This window comes from Chionomys nivalis, chromosome 7 (assembly GCF_950005125.1).
Source record: "Chionomys nivalis chromosome 7, mChiNiv1.1, whole genome shotgun sequence".
Classification (NCBI taxonomy): Eukaryota; Metazoa; Chordata; class Mammalia; order Rodentia; family Cricetidae; genus Chionomys; species Chionomys nivalis.
In genome coordinates, this window is record NC_080092.1 from 68,203,898 (window position 1) to 68,230,280 (window position 26,383).

At 41.9% G+C, this 26,383-nt stretch overlaps 1 protein-coding gene across 1 annotated transcript in view; it reads left to right on the forward strand.

Moving 5' to 3' along the window:
* The window catches only part of Tex14 (testis expressed 14, intercellular bridge forming factor), a 108,916-nt gene extending 83,035 nt beyond the window's left edge, over window positions 1-25,881 (forward strand). Inside the window, exons 19-30 of the mRNA XM_057775793.1 lie at window positions 1,679-1,760; window positions 3,190-3,252; window positions 5,183-5,310; window positions 7,070-7,275; window positions 9,472-9,577; window positions 11,283-11,351; window positions 14,108-14,185; window positions 14,894-14,987; window positions 21,385-21,477; window positions 23,394-23,503; window positions 25,249-25,300; window positions 25,845-25,881. Coding sequence (XP_057631776.1) covers window positions 1,679-1,760; window positions 3,190-3,252; window positions 5,183-5,310; window positions 7,070-7,275; window positions 9,472-9,577; window positions 11,283-11,351; window positions 14,108-14,185; window positions 14,894-14,987; window positions 21,385-21,477; window positions 23,394-23,503; window positions 25,249-25,300; window positions 25,845-25,881 — 1,118 coding nt within the window. The remainder of the gene's footprint in view (window positions 1-1,678; window positions 1,761-3,189; window positions 3,253-5,182; window positions 5,311-7,069; window positions 7,276-9,471; window positions 9,578-11,282; window positions 11,352-14,107; window positions 14,186-14,893; window positions 14,988-21,384; window positions 21,478-23,393; window positions 23,504-25,248; window positions 25,301-25,844) is intronic.
* The last annotated feature ends 502 nt before the right edge of the window (window positions 25,882-26,383 follow it).

A 26,383-nucleotide genomic window follows, 5' to 3' on the forward strand; every position in this document is an offset into this window, starting at 1 on the left:
AAAAACCCCAGGGTCTAGGGACACCTATATTTTTTGCAGTCTTTACCAATGACCACTTTCTGTGTGTCTGGTACAAACATGGCCACTGATTTGGATGAGTGTTCTGCTGGACAAAGGAATGGTAGAACAGTCAGAACAGAAGACCAGGGCCAGTTCTGAACAAACGTCTGAAGTGGATGAGAATCCTTGGGCTTCTATTGTGTTCCGTTCCTACAGCCTCTCCCTCTGTCTCCTATTTAGGCTCTGATGTATACCCCCTTCCCATTGTAGCAGAAGTAACAGTGAGAGGCCTGCTGGTTCTCAGCCTTTTCTACCTCTGACTTCTGTAGATCCTTGGCCAAGCTACTTAATCCCAAGATTCCATTTCCGTCTCGTGCTAAAGATAGTAACAAATTGTGGTTACTAGTTTATGCTTTCTTGATGTTTATCCTTTTAAAGGAATGTCACAGGAAGAGGAATCCCAGCCCCCAGCATTTCTCTATTAGTCTGGTTTCAGAGCTTCTTCATGCCTGCTATAGGCAGCACTGCTCTGGTGGACCTTTCTGGGCCCATCAGCCAGCTGGACCTAAGGAGTGGGGAAATGGAATCTGTCGTTCTTTCTGTAGGACAGTTTAACAACGGAAAGAAAGGAAAATGAATGGCAGTCTGTTTGTCTACATACTTGAGAAGCATCTTAGAGAGAACTAGGGAAGTCTAACTTCAGACACTTGATACCTGGAAAAGCAGAAGACTCTAATTCCCTTTTCAGCACTTAATCCCCCTCTCCCTGCTCTTCTGTCTTTAGAGGGTGTTGATAGCTAAGAGGCATATTTTTTACTGTCTGGAAATCCCCAGTTCATGATCTTCCCTGCAAACCCCTGGAAGTGAGAACCAAACCCAGGACCTTGGTCCAGTGCTCTACCACTGAGCTAAAGCTAAATCCCCCACCACTGCCACTTTGGATTTAGAATATTTTTGTTTGTTTGTTTGTTTTTTGGTTTTCAAGGGTTTCTCTGTGTAGCCCTGGCTTTCCTAGAACTTACTCTGTAGACCAGGCTGTCCTAGAACTTCTGAGTGCTGGAATTAAAGGCATACATCACCACCACCTGACTTTTTCTGTTGTTTTTGTTTTCAAGACAGGGTTTCTTTGTGTAGCCCTGGCTGTTCTAGAACTAGCTCTGTAGAACAGGCTGGCCCTCAACTCACAGAGATCCTCCTGCCCCTCCCTCCTAAGTTTTGGGATGAAAAGCGTGTGCCACCACTACCAGGTTCAGTTTGGCTTCTTGAAAAGACAAAATAACATTTGTTTGCAGAAATAACTGTAAATCATTTGGTTGTATTTTGAGTGTTGGAATAAAGTTCTCCCTTCTGAGTTTGCAAACACCATGGCACGCATGTGGAGGCCTGAAGACAACTCTTAGTTGGTTTTCTCCTGCCATTTGTGGGTCCAGAGACCTAATTTAGGCTGTCAAGCTTCTGGGCAAGTGCCTCTACCTTCTGCGATATCTTGAAGCCCAACCCAAATGATGGTGATGATTTGTTTATTTTTTGAGACAGCATCTCCCTATGTGTTATTTAGTCTGGCTGTCCTAGAACTTGTAATGTTAGCCAGACTAGTCTTGAGCTCACAGAGGTCTGCCTCCCTCTGCCTCCTGAGTGCTGGAATTAAAGTGAAACTACATTTTCTTTATCATTTCAGTTGAAGAAAAGTTTCAAATAAGAGAATTCTTTGGAAAGAATGCTGAGAGTTTGACTGAGCCTCAGTTCCAAGCTAAGCAAAGGTACAACTGTTATTTTTGTATTCAGTTTTAGACTTAGAAGCAACATTTATTGGCAAAAGTAATTATATGTATGTATTACTTACATTCAGGTGTGTTATTCACTATCATACAAATTAGTTCTGTGCAACTTAAAAATATTAGGACTTGTTCAGCAGAATTTGATGGGTAGTGAAAGGGAGTAATTATTTTTATTCAGATCCCAGTTCTTGATATTTTATCCATATGACTTTGGTCATAGGTCTCTGCCTCTTTTCTGTCATGTCTTTAATATAGGAATGATAAAGTCAGGCCTGGTGGCATATGCCTTTAATTCTACCACTATAAGTTCAAAGCAAGCCTGATTTACATAGCAAGTTCCAGGACAGGCAGAGATACACAGTGAGATCCTGTCTTAAAATAAATGAACAAATAAAATAGGAATAATAATTCTGAGAATACTGACATAGGCATTAAAGATAACTACAACTTCTGGATATTTGTTCCTAAGAAACAAACTCTTAAATCATCACAAAACATATGCATGAATATTTATAGCAGATTGATTTGTAATACTCCCCAAATGGAAACTCAGATACCTCACTGAATGATGAGACAGTAGTACACATCTATATGTTGAATACTACTCAGCAGTAAAACGTGTCAGAAATGGTACAGGTGCACATTTTTTTTTTTTTTTTTTTGGTTTTGAGACAGGGTTTCTCTGTGGCTTTGGAGCCTGTCCTGGAACTAACTCTTATAGACCAGGATGGTCTCGAACTCACAGAGATCCGCCTGCCTCTGCCTCCCGAGTGCTGGGATTAAAGGCGTGCGCCACCATCGCCCGGCCAGGTGCACATTTTTAACCCCAGCACTTGAGCAGAGGCAGGTGGATCTCTGAGCGCCAGCCTGGTCTACAGAGTGAGTTCCAGGACATCCAGGACTACATAGAGAAACCCTGTCTCAAACAAACAAACAAAAAAAGATTTAGTGTGAGTTCTGCTTATAGTTCTCTGTCCCATGAGTACTGAAATTGAAACTTAAGTATTGGTTGAAGTAGATGGGTCAAGTTTGTCTTCAGTATCTCTTCTGGCCTCAGAGTTGCTAAAGCCTTACATCTGTGCCCTTTGCTCCATGTCTGCCTCCCAGAAAAGGTCCTGTGCTCCAGTGGCTTTCTAAGGAACTTGCTCACTGTCACATAGATCAGCTGGCTTATTTCAGAGCTGGGATCATCCTTCGAGAGTATTTGTCCAATCCATGGAGAATAATTGAGACCCAGATACGCTGAAGAACTTGTGACTGATTAGCACCTGAACCAGAACTAGAACTCACACTTTCTACTTCTGAATTTTTTGCTCTCTCCATTGCCTCTCTCCTTGACTGGGGAACTGGTACCAAGTTAGTATACTTGACTGACAAGTACTCTTTCTTTTTCTTATTTTTTCTCTCTCAGTGTTGAAGATAAACAAGAAGAGGCCTTAAAGGAGACACTGAAGGAACGGAAAGAGAAAGACATGTGCGGATGCCCAAGAGTAGCTATGGAGATTTGTATAGTCTTGGTTTTGTGAACTATTTCCTTGTTCTTAAGAATCTGTCCCTTCCATCATCATCAGAAAGACTCGGGCGTGCTGGGCTGTGCACGTGCAGTGAAAGGACAGCTTTGTGGAGTTGCTTCTTTTCTTCCACCTTTACGTGGGTTCTGGGGATCAAACTCAGGTTGCCAGGCTTGCTCAGCAAATGCCTTACCCATTAAGCATCTTTCTGGCTCTTATTCTTACCATAAATATATTTAATGTAACCATCTTTCTTCTTTCACAAAAAGCTGTTATTAAATTGATGATATGATCTATTATTAATAGCATCTTATAATCAAGGAAATACAGTAATGATAGTGATTATGGTAATAAGGTTACTACTTGAGATAGATTAAATGTACTTTCTTCATAAATATCCTTTTATAAATGGGAAGTTTTATTTTATCAGCTAAAATATGTTTCAAATTATATATATTTTTTTGTCTTGTGATGCCAGGAATAGAACTCCAGGGCCTGTCTGTCACACACTTGGCAAGTGCCCTGCTGTTAAACCACATCTATAGCTCAGTATCTCTTTTTTTTGTTTGTTGTTTGTTCCTTGATTTAGGAGTGAAAGAGTTATAGGCATGTTCCACCCCTGCCCCCAACCCCACATTTGTTGTTTTGCTGATTATTTTTTTATTTAGCCTGGGGCCTTGGACTGACTGTGTAGCCTAGGCTCACCTTGAAGTTGAGGCAGTCCTTTTGCCTTAACCGCTGACGTGCTGAAGTTGTGGGCATGAGCAAACTACCACTCCTGGATCCAGCATCGATTTTAAGATAGATATTTTACATTTCTATTTTGTTTGCATTGGTATTTTGCATACAAGTATGGTATGCCCAAGGAGGTCAGAGGAGGGTATTGGATTTCTCTAGAATTGGAGTTACAGATGGTTCTAAACTACTGTATGGGTGCTGGGGATGTTTCTTAGTATTTTCTTTAGATAGTCTCTGATCTATTGGAAGTATAATCTTTGGGTTTTTTTTTTGGTCGGGGGGGAGACACAGTTTCTCTGTAGCTTTAGAACCTGTCCTGGAACTCCCTTTCTAGACCAGGCTGGCCTCAAGCTCACAGAGATCCGCTTGCCTCTGCCTCTCAAGTGCTGGGATTAAAGGCGTGCGCCACCACAGCCCAGCGAAAAAGTACACTGTAAATGTTATTATTAGAGCAGAACATGGTAGTCCACATCTGCAATCCCAACATTAAGGATTCTGAAACAGTAAGATCATGAGTTCAAGGCCAGCCTATGGTGAGTTCAAACCTATCACAATAAAAGAAGTTCCGATCAGGAATATAGGAATGTATTGTTCTGTTTTTCCAAATATCTCACCACAATTACTTTGTTCCTTTAAGACAGTCCTGCAAAGCCGGGCGGTGGTGGCGCACGCCTTTAATCCCAGCACTCGGGAGGCAGAGGCAGGCGGATCTCTGGGTGTTCGAGGCCAGCCTGGTCTACAGAGCTAGTTCCAGGACAGGCATCAAAGCTACAGAGAAACCCTGTCTCGAAAAACCGAAAAAAAATTAAAAAAAAAAGACAGTCCTGCAGCCAGGTGGTGGTGGTGTATGCCTTTAATCCCAACACTCAGGAGGCAGAGACAGGTGGATCTCTATGAGTCTGAGGCCAGTCTGGTCTACAGTGTGAGTTTCAGGACAGCCAGGACAACTGTTACACAGAGAAACCCGGTCTCAAATAATAATAATAATAAAAAAAAAAGACTGAGTCTTGCAGTGTAGTTGGGTTGGCTTTGAAATCACTGTAGCTTAGGATGGCCTTGAAGTCATGGCAATCCTCCTGCCTTAGCCTCTGAACAGGTGGGTTAACACAGTTATATCACCATGACCAGCTTACTATGTGTCCTTTAATTCTTTAGATCACTGACAGACATTCAAGACCTGTCAAGTATCTCCTGTGAACAAGACAGCTGTTTTAAGGAAACCTCATGCAAAGCACCCGAATTAAAGCATGCACCTACTGGTGCCAGCACTCCGCTCAGCCCAGGTAATGACCAGACACAGGGAGGAATGTTTTGGGGGATGAATTTAAAGGCCCTTCTATTTGTCCTAGTTGGGCATAGTCCTGATGTCTGTTTTCTCCCAAAATGAAGGTGTGTTCTTTTCTTTACTTCTTTTTGTTGTTTTTTTTTTTGAAACAGGGTTTCTCTGGGTATCCCTGACTGTCCTAGAACTAGCTCTGTAGACCAGTCTGGCCTTAAACTCAGAGATCTGCCTGCCTCTGCCTCCTGAATGCTAGGAGTAAAGAAGTGCTAAAATACTTGTTTTTATTATATATGTATGGATGTTTTGCTGTAGGTGAAAGGGTCACTTACTCGTTCCTGGCTGTCCAACTAGCCTAGACCAGAAATAATTACACAGAAACTGGATTATTTAAATCACTGCTTGACCCATTAGCTCTAGCTTCTTATTGGCTAACTCCTCTTATATCTTAATTTAACCCAATTCTATTAATCTGTATATCACCATGAAGTCATGGCCTATCAGCACAGTTCCAGCAGGTCTGACTCTGGCAGCGACTCCATAGCATCTCTCTGACTCTTCCCTTCTTCCTCCCAGCGTTCATTTCTGACTTCCCCACCTACCTAAGTTCTGTCCTATCAACAGGCAAAGCAGTTTCTTTATTCATTAACCAAGAAAAGCAACACACAGACAGAAGGACCTCCCACACCATTTGCCTGCACTTGTTTGTGTACCACATGCTTGCAGTGCCCACAAAGACCAAAAGAGGGCAACTGATCTTTGGGTCTGGCATTTACAGCTGGTTGTGAGCCACCAAGTGGTTCCTGGGAACAGAATCTGGGTCCTCTAGGAACAACAAGTATTCTTAACTGCTGAGCTATCTCTAGCCCTGCAAAGGTATTTTTTTTAAGAGTCAGAACTAAACAGTAACTCCAGGGGCTTCCAGGTAGAGCTATAGTGTAACCATGTAGCAGAGACAGCCTGTTGCAAATGGAGACAAGTTGGGTTTTAGCACTGGGCTGCCTTCTCCTCAGAAACAATTAAATATTCTCCTAGCTAAATAGCCATATCTCTTGAATTGTCTTTTTATTTGTTTACTTTGATGTTGGGGATCAAATATAGGACTTTGCAAAGCCAGGCAAGTTCTCTACCACTGAAATATATCCCTAGAACTATCCTCTCTGATTTTTTATAAATTGCAAAAATGCCACAGGCATGGTAGAAAAAAATAAGGAATTCTTTATTTCCCCCTTGCTTTCTGATTTAGTAAAACTATAACAAACCCAGTTTTCATTACCAATTTGTGTTTTTGATTTTCTTTGAGAATGCAGGGCAACCAAGGCGGAAGGTTATCTACCTGAGTTTGCATTGAAAGTGGTAATGGTGCTCTAGTTGTTATTGGGAGCCAGTGTTAGAGTGCAGTGGTGGAGACATTCCAGTGTGGAGCCTACTCTGAATCCACACACACCTAACTGAACTGCCGGATACTAACCATACAGTTCTTGAATCCTGCTGTTACCACATGTAACCAGCATCAAATAGTTTTGCTGCAGGGTTCTTATTTTTGGTAAATTTGTGACTTAATTTCCTTTTATTTCATTTTGATGACCAGCTTTATTTAATATCCTGACATCCTAAGATTATAGAGCTTTAGACCTGAGGAGCTGTTTCAGATTCATGGTTGTTTCAGTTATTAGCAATCTGGAAAATTCCAAGCATAGTTACAGCTTACGATTGTTTATAATGTAAAGAATTTAGACACTTACTGCCCTCTTTTCTCCTAGAGTCAGTTTCTTCAGCTGCTAGTCACTATGAAGACTGCCTCGACAGTACCACATTTCAGGTTAAAAGAGGATCTGCATTTTGTTGGAATGGTCAAGAATCTATGAGAATTTTGTCTGCCAAATTTACAACTGTCCGAGAGAGAGCAAAGAGCCTGGAGTCTCTCATGGCTTCTTCTAGGCCTCTACCTGCAAAACTGGTTGATCCTGTGAGTGTCCAGTTTTGCGTTTCACTTTCATGAGGTCAGTCCAAGGCCCTCAGTGATAGAAAAGGCTGAGAATTCTCCAAATTCATTGAGAAGCAAGAACTATGCTGCATTGCTCCCAGGCATCCCTGGGCTTCTCTCTGGAGTCTGTTCTGGGAGGTTTACCTTGTGCTTCTTGACACATGCTGTCTCCCTGAACTTGCAGGAGAATTCATGTTATAGCACCTTCTCCTCACCCATGAGTTCTTTTTTCTTTCTCCCTCATATTGCACATTTAGTCTTTAGAAGAAAACCACAAATTCCTACATAATACTTCTCATTAAAAACCTTTTGGCTGACCCTCTGTATTAGTTGATTTCTGTTGCCAAGGTGAAACACTGACCAAAATCAACTCAAGGGAAGAATGGGTTAATTTGGCTTATAGGTTATAGTCCCTCAACTAGGGAAGCCAGGGCAGGAGCCTGGGGGTAAGATTTAAAGCAGAAACCCTAGGAACTCTGTTGTCTTGGTTACTGCTATTGCTGTAATAAACACCATGACCAAGGAGATTGGGGCCTTGCTTACAGTTTGAGGGCTAATCCGTGAATCACGGCAGAAGCATAGCAGGCAGGCATGGTGTTGAGGCAGTAGCTGGAAGCTCACATCTAATCCACAGGTTACAGACAGAGCACAAACTGGGCCTAGCATGGGCTTTTGAAACCTTGGAGCCCACCCTCAGTGACACCCGTTCTCTAACAAGACCATGCCTCCTCAATCTTCCAAAGCATTTCACCAGCTAGAAAGCAGACATTCAGGGGCTGGAGAGATGGCTCAGAGGTTAAGAGCACGGGCTGCTCTTCTAGAGGTCCTGAGTTCAATTCCCAGCAACCACATGGTGGCTCACAACCATCTGTACTGAGATCTGGCGCCCTCCTCTGGCGTGTGGGCATACATCAAGGCAGAATGTTGTATACAATAAATAAATCTTTAAAAAAAAAAAAGAAAGCAGACATTCAGCTATGTAAGCCTGTGGGAGCCAGTCTCATTCAAATTACCACAGTTGTTTACTGGCTTTCTCCTTCTGGCTTTTCAGTTATTTTTCTTATATAGTCCAGACCATCTGCCTAGGGGGTGGAACTGCCCACAGTAGTCTGAGGCTTCCTACATCAGTTAGCAATTAAGAAAATGACTCAGACATTCCTATAGGCAAATCTGATGGCAGCAGTTCTTTTTTGGTTTTTTGAGACACGGTTTCTCTGTGGTTTTGGTGCCTGTCCTGGAACTAGCTCTGTAGACCAGGCTGGTCTCGAACTCACAGAGATCCACCTGCCTCTGCCTCCTGAGTGCTGGAATTAAAGGCGTGCGCCACCACCACCCGGCTAAATATTTTTAATGATTTATCTAACTTTATTTTTATTTATTTATTTTTTTTTTTTGGTTTTTTGAGACAGGGTTTCTCTGTGGTTTTGGAGCCTGTCCTGGAACTAGCTCTTGTAGACCAGGCTGGTCTCGAACTCACAGAGATCCGCCTGTCTCTGCCTCCCGAGTGCTGGGATTAAAGGCGTGCGCCACCACCGCCCGGCCTAACTTTATTTTTATATGCATTGGTGTGAAGATGTCAGATCTCGTGGAACTGCATTTTTTTTTCAGACAGTTGTGAGCTGCCATATGGGTGCTGGGAATTGAACCCAGGTCCTTTGGAAGAGCAGTCAGTGCTCTTAACCGCTGAGCCATCTCTCCAGCCCCTGGCAGCAGTTCTTCAAATGACAACTAGGTATGTCAAGCTGACAACTAAAGCCAACCATGTCTTCTTGGGAGCAGACTGGTTACTTTCTTTAGCATTCAATTGGAAACTGATTGTAAATGTTTTTGGTATTTGGCTCACAAAGTTCCACTCAGAAGTGAGAAAATAACAAGGAATTTTATGCTTTCATTCAATGAACTGTTAATTGGGCAGATTCACTAAGTTCCAGGCACCATATCCAAACCTGAATAAGAAAGATACAGGCCCTGTCTAAAGTTACCAGCGACTTAGTGAGGGGACAGGCCCAATATGATTACTAAGTGCTCAGCAGAGACAGAGCTTCCCGGGGAGCTACCTGTTGAATTTGTGACTTACTTTCAAAAGTAAGTACAAATTACTAAGCTATATATATATGCCTTTTTACCTAGTGCACATGATGCTTACCATATTTTATGTCTCAAATTCTTTTCCTATAGAAAAAATGGTCTGCGATTAGTGGAGTTGGCTCTTCTAACATTTCTGTGCCATCTGTGACATCAGCCCATGCTATCCAGAGGAAGCACCTACCCAAAGGTACCCTGTGTTTAATATCAAAGAAGTATGAGAGTAAGCCAGTTTAAGAATGCTTAGGTTGAGCCAGGCGCTGGTGGCGCACGCCTTTAATCCCAGCACTCGGGAGGCAGAGGCAGGCGGATCTCTGTGAGTTCGAGGCCAGCCTGGTCTAGTTCCAGCTAGTTCCAGGACAGGAACCAAAAGGTACGGAGAAACCCTATCTCGAAAATCCGAAAAAAAAAAAAAAAAGAATGCTTAGGTTGATGTTCATCAATGTTTGATGTGACATTTGGTTTAAACAAAAATGTTAATAATGTGAATAAAGAAGTTTAAAAAACAAAATGATCAAATAATCATACCACAGCTTGCTGTGTTGTAGAGTTTGGGGAATATATATAACAAATACTTTAGCTTTTGTAATCATGCCATATATTAGTTCTAGACTGTGTTTCTCCTTGACATATGCTCAGCTTCCTTACCCATTCATTCATTCCTTATCCATGGATTCAATCAGTGTCAGATGAAAAGTATTTGAAAAAAGACTGCATCTACTGTATTGTATATGTATAGCTGCTTTTTCTCATCTTTCTTCCCTACCTAAAGAGTGTACTGTATCAGTGGTTTACATGGCATTCGCATTCTATTAGGTATTATGAGCAATCAAATACTATGCCACTTTGCATGAGGAACTTGAGCACTCATGGTTTTAGTATTGCCAGACTGAGTGATTCTGGAAATACTTATAAACAACAAACGCTAATTGTATTTTGAGCCTTTCCTCTTATAATTAAGAATTATTCATAAATACATAGTAGCTACATAATAATAGACTCTGAAAATATTGCTTAATCATTATCTTCTTTGAAAATTTATATTGTTTTCCAAGTTTTGCTCCTCTTAACTGATCCTCTGACTGTTCTTAGGATAGACTTAGAAGACAGTTTTTTTTGTTTTTTTTTTGTTTTTTTTTTTGGTTTTTTTTTTTTTTTTTTGGTTTTTCGAGACAGGGTTTCTCTGTGGTTTTGGAGCCTGTCCTAGAACTAGCTCTTGTAGACCAGGCTGGTCTCGAAATCACAGAGATCCGCCTGCCTCTGCCTCCCGAGTGCTGGGATTAAAGGCGTGTGCCACCACCGCCCGGCTAGAAGACAGTTTTTAATTACACAAGAATCCTAGAAACTTCTAGGGCATGTTACATTTGTTGCAATAATTTTGTTATAATAATAATTTGTTGCAATGTCTAAGGCCTTCCTTTGCTATAGCCCTTGGAATTTCTCTCCAGGGAAGAGAAATTTTTGTATGTTATATTGACGGGCTTGCTATGTATAATTTTGCACTTGGAAAAAGACCCAAAATACAGTTGCTCCCATATCTCTTGGCTTGATAATCTACAGAGAAAGGCCTCTTGCTTTGTGTTTTTGTTCATTTTGGCTTATCCAGAACCTCTGTGTTCTCCCACAACCTGCTCCAGGTCATCCTTAAGCCTCTTAGTAAGAATTTGTACTTCAATCTGATTCAAGTGTCCTTAGAGAGAAGCAAAGAGTGGGGTAGATGGGATGAAAGTGGAGAGTAACACCACACATATATTAAGGAAGCCTCCACTGAGGATGTCATGAGAGATGCTCTCATGTGCTTTAGTTTATTTCACCACTGAGAAAGCCTTAAGTCCATGAAAGCCTAGAAAATTACAGTTCCTGTCTAGGAGGGTGTTAAGTCATTTCCCCTTATCTTTTTCTAGTGGAAACCACCACTCAGCATCATGTCAATGAGCTTCCACCGCCAGCTCAGGAGCTCCTTGATGAAATTGGTAAGAGGTATTCAATACAAAATATACTCCTTGGCCCTGTTGGTTGTGGTCACTGACACCAATATGGTTTCTTTTTCTTAGGTATCAGCACTAGTACAAAAAAATGTAGGAAGGTGTGGTTGAATGCAGAATTCAGAAAAGGACAGCTTCTGAGTTAGTCGGCCACAGCGTGGCCCAGCTAATCAGAGCATTTATTTTGTCGTCTGTTGCTAAAGGGGCTATGAAAAGAGTAAAGGTGTAATAACAGCATTTGGATGTTGTTGGAGATACTGATTTTATTTTTGTGAGGCTTTTGTTTGATTTTGTTTACATTTTTTGAGATAGGGTCTTGCTATGTAGCTCAGTCTGGTCTAGAGTTCATTTAATAGCTAGACTGGCCTTAATTCTGTCTTTCTGCCTCAGCCTCCCAAGTGTACCACCACGTCTAAATGATAAGCTCTTTTGATTAAAGGAATTGCTAATCTTCCTTTCAACTAGATATTTCTTAGAACCCTGTAGTCTGGCTGCTCAGGCCAAGACATGTTTACTTCTAATTTTGCTAGTAGAGGAAGTGTTAAACGTATTGGGTTGTGAATAAATAAATAAATCCTTCTGATAATTGCCCAGAAGTCAATAAGAGAAAAAACTGATGAGACTAGAATTTTCTCTTTTGGGAGGCTACTGAGAAATAGCTACTTAATTTTATTTACAGCTGGTCTGATGTTTAAAGCAATAGTGTCATGTTATAGAGACCTTGGGAGCAGGCAGTCTGCTCCTCCAATAGCCTGTTAGACCAGCCTTTATCTTTAATGGGTCCCTCTCATGTCTATGATGGTCCAGTTCTTGGGATAGGGCTTACAGAGAATTTCTCAAGGCAGTGGCAGTTGGTTTTCAGGATCTCTGAGGTCTTGTGAATCTTAAGGAATTAGGACTTAACGCTCTGACTCAAGGCACAGCCATCTTCTGGGCTTCTTAGCAAGCCCTCAGCGCCTATCCTTTGACCTAATGGACTGCGCTAACTGTGTTATCATCACTGTTGTTTGTTCTGAAAAGACCTCTAGGGAGTAGTCAGGATCTGTCCCCTGCTTTTTTGTAGGGTGTAACCAGAGGCTGTGCTCTTGTTTCCTGGCCACCCAGTCCAGAAACTTACATTAATTACAAACTATTTGCCCTATTTGGTCAGACATTTTTTTTTTTTTTTTTTTGGTTTTGGTTTTGGTTTTTTGAGACAGGGTTTCTCTGTGGTTTTGGAGCCTGTCCTGGAACTAGCTCTTGTAGACCAGGCTGGTCTCGAACTCACAGAGATCCGCCTGCCTCTGCCTCCCGAGTGCTGGGATTAAAGGCGTGCGCCACCACCGCCCGGCCCTTGGTCAGACATTATTAACTAGTTATCACAACTTAAATTAATCAATTCCTGTTATTTTATATTTTGCTGTGAGCTTGTGCCTTGTTACCTCACCTCTTACTTCTCTGGTGGCTGCTTATGTCTCCTTTGGCTACACCTTCTTTCTCTATCTCTGCTTGGATTTCCTACCTAGCTACATTCTATCCTGCCATAGGCAAAGCAGCTTCTTTATTAACCAGTGGTAATAAAACATTCACAGCATACAGAGGGGTATCTCACATCAGGAGGGTTCATATCCAGAGGTCTAGGCCCCGACAGGCGCCTTAAAGGGAAAGGTCTTTTAGAACTCTAGGATATAGGTGATCATTTAACAGCAACAAGGGACCGATGGGGATACAAATCTGATCTGAATGATCTTACAGGTGTAACTGATGCTCAAGAGCTGTCAAGCACAGTTTAACAGTAGAAAGGGAGCAGACTAGCACCTCCTCAATACAGTTGCTGCTCTGCTCTGCTCTGCTCTGCTCTGAAGAGCATTTTGAAGGCAGCCAGCATCTAACAAATGCAGAGCAGCCGGTGAGTTCAGCATCTGCTGATCTTGGAAGTGGGAATATGGATATTCATAGTAAAAACATGACATATAGGCCAGTAGAGATGGAAACACTTGTGGGTGGCTCTGCTATTGAAAGAGTACAAAATCAAGATTACAGGACTGGAGAGATGGCTCAGCAGTTAAGGACACGTACTCTTGCAGAGAGCCTGGGTTTGGTTCTCTGCACCCACATGGTGGATCACAACCATCTGTAGCTCAGTTCCAGGGGATCTGAAGCCTTCTTATGATCTCTGTGGGCACAAGACATTTACAAACATACATACATACTCATACAAATGAAACATTTTAAATCTTTAAGTCCGTTTTGGTTTTTTTTGTTTTGTTTTGTTTTGTTTTTGTTTTTGTTTTTTTGGTTTTTCGAGACAGGGTTTCTCTGTGGTTTTGGAGCCTGTGCTGGAACTAGCTCTTGTAGACCAGGCTGGTCTCGAACTCACAGAGATCCGCCTGCCTCTGCCTCCTGAGTGCTGGGATTAAAGGCGTGCGCCACCACCGCCCGGCTCTTTAAGTCCGTTTTTAAAACCAAAAGAACATAAACTTTAGAGCTAAGACTACCTGAATTCAATATCAATTCTCTTATTTATCATTTTTGTTTTTAATTACAAAAGTTCATTAACCATGTGAGCTTGCTCTTCACTTCCCACATTTCAATAGCTGTGTTCCCAGACTCCTCCTTGGCTTTTATTTTTATTTCTATATTTCAGATGAGGAACAACAGCAATAATGCAGATTTGAAGACTGTCCTTTGAGAGCCCCTGTCCTAGAAAATTGTGTGCTATGGAAAGGTGGGATAAGTTGCCTTTTGTTTTTGTACTGTTACAGAGCATCTGAAGCAACAGCAGATTTCATCCATGGTGTCACAGGAGAACACAGCACATGGTCTGAGTGCCACTGAAAATGGTAAGCCAATATCCAGGTCTTTTCATGAAGTTTTTATGGAATGCATATGGAAGAGTGTGACTTAGGTCGGGTACAACTCCATTTTAATTCCAGTTCTACCAGTTAATTTTGTCTAACAAACTGCTTCATTTCTGAACTTTATCTCTCCTTATCTGTGTGATGGGAACAGTAGTTCCTGTCTCGTGATCGTGATAGCTCTGGGCACAGTGCTTGGTGCACTAATTAGCAAATGTTAGTTCTCTTCCTTTCATAATTCTGTTGGCCAATGAAAGGAGACAGTATTAGTAAAATTCTTGGAATGCATTCCTTATCCCACCCAAATTCCTTCCATGAAGTTCTGCCATAGAAGCGTCTAAGAACAAGAAAGGGAAGAGTGCCCTAAAGCACAATCGTGTGGCTTATTTTTAGGGCTGCTCGCCTCCTCTTTGTGTGCCTTCTTTCCTTTGCTTTATATAGTTCTCTGAACTTGGCACCAGCTAGGTTTCCTGTAGCTTCACCTGGCGCCAGAGATCTCCCAAGACCCCAGAAGCAGCTGCTGCGAGTGTGGTGCCCTGCAGATTGCCATCTGGCCTTCTGCTCTCGTGGGAAAGGGAGCTGATGCATTCATACTTGCAGAACTACTGATGGCTTTAATTTTTACAGTTCATTTTAAAACATGCTCATAACTAATTTTCATTTTAATAAAGTTAGCTCTCTCAACTGCTTCAGATAAAAAGAATTTGGAAGAACAAGAAACCAACAGTAGTAAAGATAGCAGTTTTCTTTCCACCAAAGAAATTCAGGATCTGGAAGACACAGAGAGGTAACAAAAAACTAAACTTTTGAAAGGATTTTAAAATTGCACTTGTGTATATTTGTTTTTACTATATGAACAAATAATAAGGAACAGAAAAATGACTTTCTTTATTCTCCTTGCTTCATGACCAGGATTTTGTTTTATATTAGCATGTATTAATTGTATATAAGTTTCATGACGATATTTTCTTTTTTTTTTAAATATTTATTTATTATGTATACAATATTCTGTCTGTGTGTATGCCTGCAGGCCAGAAGAGGGCACCAGACCCCATTACAGATGGTTGTGAGCCACCATGTGGTTGCTGGGAATTGAACTCAGGACCTTTGGAAGAGCAGGCAATGCTCTTAACCTCTGAGCCATCTCTCCAGCCCCATCATGACGATATTTTCATAATGTATATAATGTATTTTTATCAAGTTCGTTTTTCATTACCCTCTTTTGTCTCTCACCTGCTCTCATGAACCTAACTAGTTCCCTTCTACTCTTGTGCCTTTGGAGGGTGCATGACCTACTGAGTGTTTCTTAGAGGAGCATGGGTGAGGGATTATTTATAGGAACATGAGCACTTTATCAGTGACTACACCGCTGAAGAACATGTCTCTCCTTTCCCAGCAATAATTAACTGTCTATAGATCCAGGACTGGATGGAGGCTTGCGAGCCCCTTCATCCTAGTTATACTTTGTGATTAAAGTACGTATAACATACGATCATCTTTCTTAACAAATTGAAAGTACACAGCTCAGTGTTAATTGTATAGCTAATTATATAGTTGCCATCCATGATGATCCACTTAAAAGTTTTTGAAATAATTTTTGTTTTTGTTTTTTTGAGACAGGATCTCAATATGTAGCTCTGGTTGCCCTGGAACTCACTATGTAGACCAGACAAGATCACAGAGATCTGCCTGACTCTGCCTCCCGAGGATTAAAAGCATGCACCTTGTCTACAATAATTTCTGTAAATTTTTTTTATCACATTTGTGTGTGTGTCTGTCTTTCCAGCCCTCATCACACTCTGTTCTTATTTGCACCCCCACTATGTTCCTTTGTCTGTCTTCCCCATCGTTTGCTGCTCCTTCCCTCTCCTTAATAGTCCTTCCCTCTGCTCTCATGCCCCGTGCATTCCATTGTCCTTTCTTGTTCACGAGCCCCCATCCTTGAACCTCCTTCCTTACAGTCCCCTTCTATTTTTGTAACACACACAGACAGAAACAGAAATTTAACTATAGTTTTACCTGTGAGAGGAATACATGAAATGTTTGTCTTAATATAATGATCTCAAGGCTCTATCCACTTTTTTGCAAATTTCATTCTTTTTTGCTTTTTTTCGAGACAGAATTTCTCTGTAACTTTGGGGCCTGTCTTGGAACTAGCTTTTGTAGAACAAGCTGGCCTCGAACTCACAGAGATCCTCTTGCCTTTGCCTCCTGGGTGTTGGGATTAAAGGCGTGTACTACCACTACCCAGTCCAGGGAGGGAGGGAGGGAAAGAGAGGAGGAGACAGAGACGGAGACAGAGAGAGAGAACACACCTTAGTGTTCATAGGGTGGGCAGAAGAAAACTTGTGGGTGCTGGGTCTCTCCTTTCACCATGTGGGTCCTAAGGATTGAACTCAGCCAGTCAGGCTTGAACGACAGACATCTTTATCTGCTAAGCCATCTCAATGGATCTTATTCTTCTTTGTGGAATGTATGCTTATCACTTCTTTTGTTTGAGACAGGGACTGACGCTGTCACCCCACCTGGATATGAACTTGTGGCAGGCCGCCTGCTTAGCCCTGGAGTGCTGGAACTATAGGCTTGATCCATCACAGCTGACTTCACTGTTTTCCCCCAATTTTTTCTATTGATGAAACATTAGGCTTGTTTTGAGGCCATGCTTTCAATTTTTTAAAGATTTATTATTTTTGTGTATGTACCAGTGATGTACATCAAGTGCACTCAGGTGTCTGAAGAAGTCAGAGAGGGAATTGTATCATCTGGAACTGGGATTATAGGTAGTTGTGAGTCACCATCTTCTCTAAGACCAGTTAAGTACTCTTAACTCCTAAGCAGTCTTTCCAGCCCCTTGCTTTCAATATTTTTGATACATACCCAGAATTGATATTTCTAGATCATATGGCAAATCTATTTTTAATTTTCAAGTAACTGTCATGCTTATTTCCATTGTAGTCGCACCACAGAATGCTCTCATTTGTGGTGTACAAGAGTTCTGGTGTCTCCTTGTCTTTGACACTTACTGTTTCTCTCTCTCTGATACCGGCCAGCCTATAGTATGAGGGGATGCCACATTTGATTTTCATTTCCTAATGAATTTATATTGGACTTCTTAGTAGAAATGTTTATTAGAGGGGCTGGAGAGTTGGCTCACTGGCTTAGAGATTTTGTTGCTGTTGCACAGGATCCAGGTCCAGTTCCCAGCACAGATGTGGAAGCTTACAAAAGCCCCAGGGGATCTGGTGTCCTCTTCAGACCTCCATGGACACTGGATGCACATGATGCACACACAGACATGGGCAAACATTCATAAACATAAAGCTCTAACACTCTAATGTCCATTAGACTTCTTTGTTTTTTGGTAGTGATTTGTTTTTATTTTGGTTTGCTGGTTTTTTCTCTTCTTTTCTTTTTCTTTCTTTCTTTCTTTTTTTTTGTTTTGTTTTGTTTTTTGTTTTGTTTTTCAAGACAGAGTTTCTCTGTGTAGCCCTGGCTGTCCTAGAACTAGCTTTGTAAACCAGGCTGGGCTTGAACCCAAAGATCCTCTGCCTCCCGAGTGCTGGGATTAAAGGTGTGTGCCACACCACCACCAGGCCTAGTTTTTCTAAAACTTCATTTTATGAAGCAAACAGGTTTTAGCTTATTTCAGAAGATTTTACTCAATGGTATTGGAAGAAACCTTTAGTTCTTTATGATTACTAAGAGAAAGATGTGGGGGTCGTCTGGACCTCAAGAAACCAGCTTTTGATCCTGACCAGAAGCACTCTTTATATGTGTTGTAATGTGGCTACTTGAGCTCACTCCCTTTGCCTCTTGACTTCTTTGAATGCCATCAGGGCCAGGACAGAAGAGGTGAGTCACAGATGCTTGAATGCAAGCCTGAGGGGCACCAAACCCAGCAGCCAATAGAAGTAATTAAAACGGTGTTTAAAGAGTTATTCCTTTTATTGCACACACACACACACACACACACACAGAGTGTTACGAGTATATGTCTATGTACTACATGCATGCTTAAGACCTGCAAAGTTCCGAAGAGTGCATTGGATCTCCTGGAATTAGAGTTACAGATGGTTGTGAGCCACCATGTGGGTGCTAGGATTCAAACCCAGGTCTTCTGGGAGAGTAGCAAAAATTCTAAACTATGAAGGTTTGAATAGGAATGGCCCCCATAGGCTCATGGATTTGAATGCTTAGTCAACAGGGAGTGAGTGGCACTATTTAAAAGGCCTTGTTGGAGGAAATGTGTCACTTAGGGTGGGTTTTGAGGGTTCAGAAACCCAAGTCAGGCCCAGTGGCTCTCTTCTTCCTGCTACCTGTGGATCCAGATATAGAGCTGTCAACTATTTCTCCAGCACTGTCTGCCTGCATGCGCTGTCTTTCCTGTAATCAAGCCCCAATTAAAGGTTGTCTTTATAGGAGTTGCTGTGGTATAGTGTCTCTTCACAGCAATAGAATACTGACTAGACACCCTCCCTCTGGTCTAAGGTAATGTTTTATATAATTTTAAAAAGATTGAAGTTGGATGGCCGGGCGGTGGTGGCGCACGCCTTTAATCCCAGCACTCGGGAGGCAGAGGCAGGCGGATCTCTGTGAGTTCGAGACCAGCCTGGTCTACAGAGCTAGTTCCAGGACAGGCTCCAAAACCACAGAGAAACCGTCTCAAAAAACCAAAAAAAAAAAAAAAAAAAAAAAAAAAAAAGATTGAAGTTGGGGTTGGAGAGATAGCACAGAGGTCAGGAACACCCCGATTGTATTCCCAGTACCCACATGACAGCTACCAATTGTCTGTAACTCCATTTCCGGGGTTCTGACACCCTCATACAGACATGCATGCAGGGAAAACACCAATGCACATAGAAAATAAAAGGAGTCATAAAAATATTTTTTTTAAAAAAGATTGAAGTCAGTGCAGACTAGTTCACAATGAACAAAATAAACTTCGAAGAGAGACAAGGCTTAGATCTGCGGCGGCACTTGCTCCTTTCCTTGTCCTGCTGCTGATGTTGGTCCCGCATCTCCTCAGCAAAGCCATACACAGTTGTTTCGGCAGCAAAGAACAGAAAGTCCCACTGCCATGGTTAAAGGGGGTTTTCTGACTTAACAAGAGATTCATGGGTGTCAGCACTGCTAGTGTCATTCCGCCCGAGACTTAGACTTTTCTCAATTTTCTGTTCTATTTCCTGTGACATCTTGGCCTTTGCTCTGGCTTTATTTTTTCTGCCTTTCCCCCCAAACCTGTCTCCTGGTGGCAAGATGGCTGTGGTTCACACAAAGGCAAAGGTAAAAAGAGGGTCAGACAAAGTAATATGTTACTAGCATCCGTCCTCTTTTATTTTTTTATTTATTTATTTTTTTTACCGAGACAGGGTTTCTCTGTGGTTTTGGAGCCTGTCCTGGAACTAGCTCTGTAGACCAGGCTGGTCTCGAACTCACAGAGATCCGCCTGCCTCTGCCTCCCAAGTGCTGGGATTAAAGGCGTGCGCCACCACTACCCTTCCAGAAATTTCCCAGCAGACAGCCACTTACATTTCCTTGGCTAAACTGGAACCCAGCATTTGTCCCACTCTTAAAGGCTAAATCACTGTTTTTCAAGGAAGGATGAGAGAAACCTAAAACATTCGCAAAAGGAGATGAGTCTTAAGAGCTGAGCCTTTTTTTTTCTTTTCTTTCTTTTCTTTTTTTCTTTTTCGTTTTTGGTTTTTTGAGACAGGGTTTCTCTGTGGCTTTGGAGCCCGAACTAACAGAGAATCTGCTTGCCTCTGCCTCTCGAGTGCTGGGATTAAAGGTGTGTGCTACCACAGCCCAGCCTAGGCTTTATATTTGATCCCCTGCACCACATAAACTGTAGGGACACATACCTGTAGTCCTAGCACTCAGAAGGTAGAAGTGGGAAGGTCAGAAGTTCAAGATCAGCTTTGGATGCATAGCCAGTTAAAAGCCAGCCTGGGCTACATGAGATCCTGTCTCAAAAAAGTTACTGTTATTTCTTCCCTTTTTTTAAAAAAAAAAAAATATTTATTTATTTATTATGTATACAATATTCTGTCTGTGTGTATGCCCACAGGCCAGAAGAGGGCACCAGACCCTATTACAGATGGTTGTGAGCCACCATGTGGTTGCTGGGAATTGAACTCAGGACATTTGGAAGAGCACGCAATGCTCTTCTGAATCATCTCTCCAGCCCCTATTTCTTCCCTTTTTGACATTTATTTATTTATTTGTTTGTTTGTTTGTGGTGGGTGGTGGCATGGCCACAGCACACATGTGAATGTATCAGAGAATAGACTGCACTGTGTGAGTCATGGGAGTCTAACTCAGGTCCTCAGGCAAACACCACTACCCACTGAGCTGTCATACCTGGGACCTGGGATCCCCATGTCTCTGCCCTCTAAATTCTGTGATTACAGGTGGTCTGGCTTTTATGTAGGTTCTGAGGGTTCAAACTCTGATCTTCATTCTTATTTGAGAAGTACTTTTTCACTGAACCCATCCCCAGACCCTTTATCTTCATTTTTCAAAATGGCTGGCAGTGCTACCCACAAGCAGGTCTCCCCCAGTGCTCAGGTGTCTCAGTGCTATGTGAATGGTTAGTCCTAGATACTACTATAGAATGGAATTTCTTTTTTCAGTTGGAAAGTGTACATTTTAGGTCTCCTAAAACTACCTTTTATCTTCTATCAAAAGTAATTCAGGGGGGCTGGAGAGATGGCTCAGAGGTTGGGAGCATTGCCTGCTCTTCCAAAGGTCCTGAGTTCAATTCCCAGCAACCACATGGTGGCTCACAACCATCTATAATGGGGTCTGGTGCCTGCAAGCATATACACAGACAGAATATTGTATACATAATAAATATTTTTTAAAAAGTAATTCAGAAAAACACATAAAAAGCATGTACAACTAAAACCTCATATAGAAACTGAATTAATAACCTATAATTGAGACAGTTGGCATTGGTGGGAGTGATCTCATGGGTGCCAGGGTTTTGTCAAGGAGCTAACGGACTATTTGAGTGTCTGTATAAGTTAGATACAAAGTGACCTCTGGGAGTCCAGACACAGTCTCACACCGTATGCTCTCAGCTCTTGTGAAAGCACCTGATTTGAGGGCCCTTTCACCGTGCAGTGATGTGCTATGAGAGAAAATGACTCTTGTCACCTTTCTCTTTACTTGCTCCTGGACAGAGCTCATTCTTCTCTTGATGAGGACCTGGAAAGACTGCTGCAGTCACCTGAGGAGAACATGGCACTGCTGGACCCTTCCAAGGGCTCTACAAGGTTGTCTTTCCCCACTAAGGAATCATTTTCTTAGGTTTCACAGGGGAAAGAACATACAAACTGTTATGTACCTAGGGCATAGAACTCCATAGAACAAGGCTCCCAGTTCCTGACTTTTTTTTTTTTTCTTCAGGAAGTAGTTAGGCTTTTGGTTTATTGGAGGATGATTGTCTGGCGATGGCTTTCACAGCTGTAGATCAACCAGGCCTGACTCCACTTGTCTGCATGCTTACACCTGCCTCTCTCCCTCCAACCACCTACTCTCCAAGACCCCGATTAGGAGACTGATACCAGAGTTATAATACTGGATTTAGCCCTGTGCCTTCAATGTTTTCATCAATCATCCGAGTTAAATCAGAAAGGCATATGTAACTAGTTTTCAGATAACCCAAATCTAGAAGTGAGTGCTAATGTGACGGGTGATGGACTTAAAATCCAAAATTTTATTTTGACAGGTGCAAATGTTAGCCACTCTAAAAGATAAAGACAAAGCCAGGCATGGCTGCTGCAGGCACCTGTAGTTTCAGTCTTAAGGGGGATGATTATTTGAGCCCAGAAGTTCAAGGTCAGCCTAGGGACATAGGGCTACAAATGGCAAGTTTTAGATCCAAAAGTATACAGTGTGGGAAAGAAGACCTAACTTGATAATTTTTTATTGGAAATTCTATTTCCTGTAATTATGTTGAGAGCAGGAAGTCCTAGTCCATATGCCCAGCACTTAGCTTCTGAAAAGGTCCACATAGCATTAATGCAGGGTACACAGACATGAACTGTTCAGATCAAGGAAGTGCGCCAGGGATAATGGATGTGCTGTGGGCAGGCTCCTAGGACACATTTCTAATGGATGGTAGTAGTCCACAGAGAGGACACAGAATAGTCACAGTGTGAGAACACCTGAGGAGCCAGGGAGACTCAGCCTGAGAAGAGCAGACGAGTGGAGAATTTGATAGCTTCCCTAAATGCCTGAAATGCTATCATGTGAAGAGAAATCTACTTAATGTCTCCACCCCAGAGGATGGAGCTGGTGACTAGATGTGGCAAAGTAACAGACTTTCACTAGTGAAGCACAAACTTTCTGATGAGCACAGCCATTGTAGAGAGGAAACAGCTTCCATTTCAACAGAAGCTGCAGCTGCCCAAGAGGACTGGATGACTCTGTGGTCTTGAGTAAAGGCCTTTGCCTGGTTATGTTAATGAAAGTCTCCCATCTAGAGGGGTGACTGTTCTCAAGGAGAATGTGGCTTTGAATTGTAAGATGCTTATTTAGACTTCCCATATCACAGGGAGCTTGAGGGATATGAAGACAAGGTGATAAATTATTTCAAAGAGAATGTTGATTATAAACAACATTTATAATCATATATATTCTTTGAGGCTAGCTATGTATGTCTAATGATTAAAAACAGAGTTTGATTGCATAGGCTATCTGGGTTAGATCTTAACTCTAGAACTTCTTAGTATGTCATTTCCCGTGTCTTAGTTTTCACATCACACAATGTAGATGGGTAGCAGGAACTGCTTCATACAGTTCTGAAAAGGAACTGAGTTTACATATGTTTAAACTAACCTTGTTGGCATGGTGACACATGCCTTTAGTCCCAGGCGACAGGCTTGCAGATTGCTCTGAGTTCAAGGCCAGCCTGGTTTATTTAGTGAGTTCCAGGGCAGTTAGGCCTATATAGGGAAACCCTGTCTATAAATAAAATAAGTAGATATATAAGTAAATAAATAATAAAAATAAAATAGGAATTAAAGATAAACAAATAAAAAACAAAAATACATAATAAATATACTAACACTTGACCCTGTAGGAACATGCCATCAGTACTAAGAACTCTGTGTTTACTTTGGAACATAGTCTTGTTCCCCTGACAGTTATGTATGTGTTTAATGCCTCAAATCATTTGTCATTAAAGGGAGAAAGAACCCAAAGATCAAGACGTTGTTGATCAGAAGGAAAAAAGGAAAGAAAGCATCAGTCTGGAGAGAAGGAAATCAGACAGCGTTTTAGGGGCTTTGGAAGAAGGTATGGATGGATGATTGTTGTGTAGTGTGGGTCATGTCTGTTTTCTTAAACTTCAGCTCAGCATTTCTGAGAATTGCCAATCATAACTTCATTACAAAATAGCAACATCATCAAAATTTGATTCTTTTTTCCTTTGGTTTTTGTTTTATTTTGTTTTTCCTTTTCCCCGGGACAGGATTTCTCTGTGTAGCCTTGGCTGTACTGGAACTTTAGAGCAGGTTGGCCTTGATCCATCTGTCTCTGCCTCTCAAGTGCTGGGGTTAATGGTGTGTTGCCAGAGCGGCCTGGCTGTTGTTTAGTTTTGTGAGACAACGTCTTACTCTGGCCTCGCTCAGCATCTCAAAGTCAAAGCGGTCCTCTCACCTACCAGGGCTGGGATTGTGTGCACAAGCCAGCACTCCTGGCTTTTCAGTTCTGTTTCTAAAACAAGCCATGGGCCAACCTCAATTTGTTCATTGTCTGTAGAGCTGTTTTGCATTTAAATATATTCAAAAGCGTTTTAAATTTAAGCTGAGTGTGGTGATGCATGCCTCTGCACTCAGGAGGTAGGAGCAGGAGGATCACCCACAGATTTCAAGGCCAACTGGGGATACCTTGCCTAAAAACAAAACAAAAATCAAGGGCTTTGAGGTTTCTCAGTGGATCTTGCCACCAAGCCTGAGGGACCTAGGTTTGATCCCCAGAAGCCACATAGAGGAAGGAGCTTCCCCTCTGCAGTAAGCTGTCTTCGAGCCTCCATAAGCATGTGTGTGCGCATGCGTGCACACATACACGTAAATGAAAGATAACATTTTAAGAGTTTTAAATTTAGCTTCCGTGGGTACTGAAGAAATCATATATTACAGAATTTAAATGAAGTTAAAAAGTTATGTAAAAGTTGTAAATTAACCTTTATTTCAAAACTATTCTAATAGAGTGTCAGGCTTCTAATAGGCCTTTACAAGTGAGCTCCTGTGTTGATTTTACTCAGAGAGTGAGATAGTCACCCTTTCAGGTCATCTAGTCTTCCTCGTATCCCATCCCTAGTCCCTTTTCATTCTCCTTCTCTGCCCTGTTTTATGTCTCAGGATGCAGACCCTATGGACTGCATCTCCTTGGCTTTCTGTTAGCCAATGGGGGCCCTGGCAGAAGATCAGAGGGCAAGAGAATTGTTCATCACTTCCCTCCCCTACCAATTGGGCACCTTGTGCCTGGTAGCCATGGTATCCTGTCTTTCCGAACTCCAGTTCCTGCTCCAGTTTCCAGGAGCCATCCCATCCCCGCTGCCCAGCTGCCTTCCACCTAGGCCTCCCGCAGCTACTAGCCAGTAGATGCCTTGTCAATCCTTGTTTGTCCCTTGACTCTAATTATACCTTTGTGTATAGCCACTTTGTTAAGAAATCTTTATCTGTACGAGTTTGTATACATTTCATTTCCTCCAGAACTCTGATTGGCATAGGGCCCAGAGTATATAGACATTTAGCCAAGACTGAATTCACTGAGAAGATAACTCAGGGAATTTGGAAAGGTCATGCAGGGACTTTTGAATTAGTGTCACTGGGTACCCACTGCTATCACAGGGGGCTCTAGGATATTAGGAGAAGGATTCTTTGGCTGTGTTTTCAGGAAAGTCATATCTTTATAGAGTAGAACAAACTAGGAAACAGCACACTAGAGAGCACTCTAATGTGAATACTGCATTCTGACAGCCCTTGACCTAGAAAGTAACCAGGCTTTTTTTCCCCTTCCTCTTGTGTTTCATCAAGATGAACTAAAGCCCTGTTTCTGGAAGCGACTGGGTTGGTCTGAACCTTCCAGGTAATGAGATAGCGTATTTATAGGTCAGAGTTTGTTCTTTTTAGATTGCATGAGCAGACTTCAAATATTTACCAGTCTCTAAATAAATATCACTGACAGATTGCATCTACACCAAGCCGATCAGTTTATAGTTTTATATCTATAATTGATAAATATAAGGTGAAGTTTATGCCAACTTTGCTTAAATAAGTGATGTCTGCTCAAGGAAGGTTTCATACATGGAATATGAAAGATGCTACTGTCGGTTGCTTTGTAGTCATTCTGCACCCCATGCTATGTTGTTGATCACTATCTGCTTTGATTATACAGACAAAATTCCTTTTCTGTGACTTCAGTTAAGTAGGAAAAGTGTATGTGTGTGTATGTGTGCATTCTAAAGACACACACACACACACTGGGCTTAGGATATGAGCTGAGTGAGTGGCAGAATGCTTGCTTGGTTTGTATGAGGCCTGGGATGTGATTCCAAGCACTGCACAAGAATTCTTTAAAGTATGTATGAACTCAAAACTTTCCTTTTTTTCTTTAAAATCTGTGTACACAGGATAATTGTGCTGGATAAGAGCGACTTGTCAGAGTGATTGGAACTGGATCGGAGGCAGTTCAGCCTGAGTTCAGGTGTTGTGGCTTGTGGCCTCTGTTCTTCTTTTGTCTGCATCAGTTGCCTCGAGGACAATGGTTCCAGTTCTGCAGCTCACACTTTGTTCTGCTGCTGCCATGGGCACAATAATGTGGCCCTCTCATGTGTAGCATGCTTAATCGTTTGTTTTGAATCAAGTTTCTGAAAAGTGCAAGGTGTCCATAATGGCAAATATTTTATTGTGTTCAGAATGGCTTTTGATTTTATTGATGTAAATTTTTGAAACTAACTTTGTTATATAATAAAATGTTTACTTTTAATACTAGTTAGGTGCCAATTGTGTAAGATTGTTGTGGGAGCTGCGGGCTGTGTTCCTGCCGCCCCAGCTCCTGGTCGCTGGCTAGCTTTACCCAAAATAACAACACACAAACTGTATTCATTTAAAACTGCTTGGTCCATTTCTATTAATGTGTGTAGCACCGAGGTGCACTTACCGGGAAGAT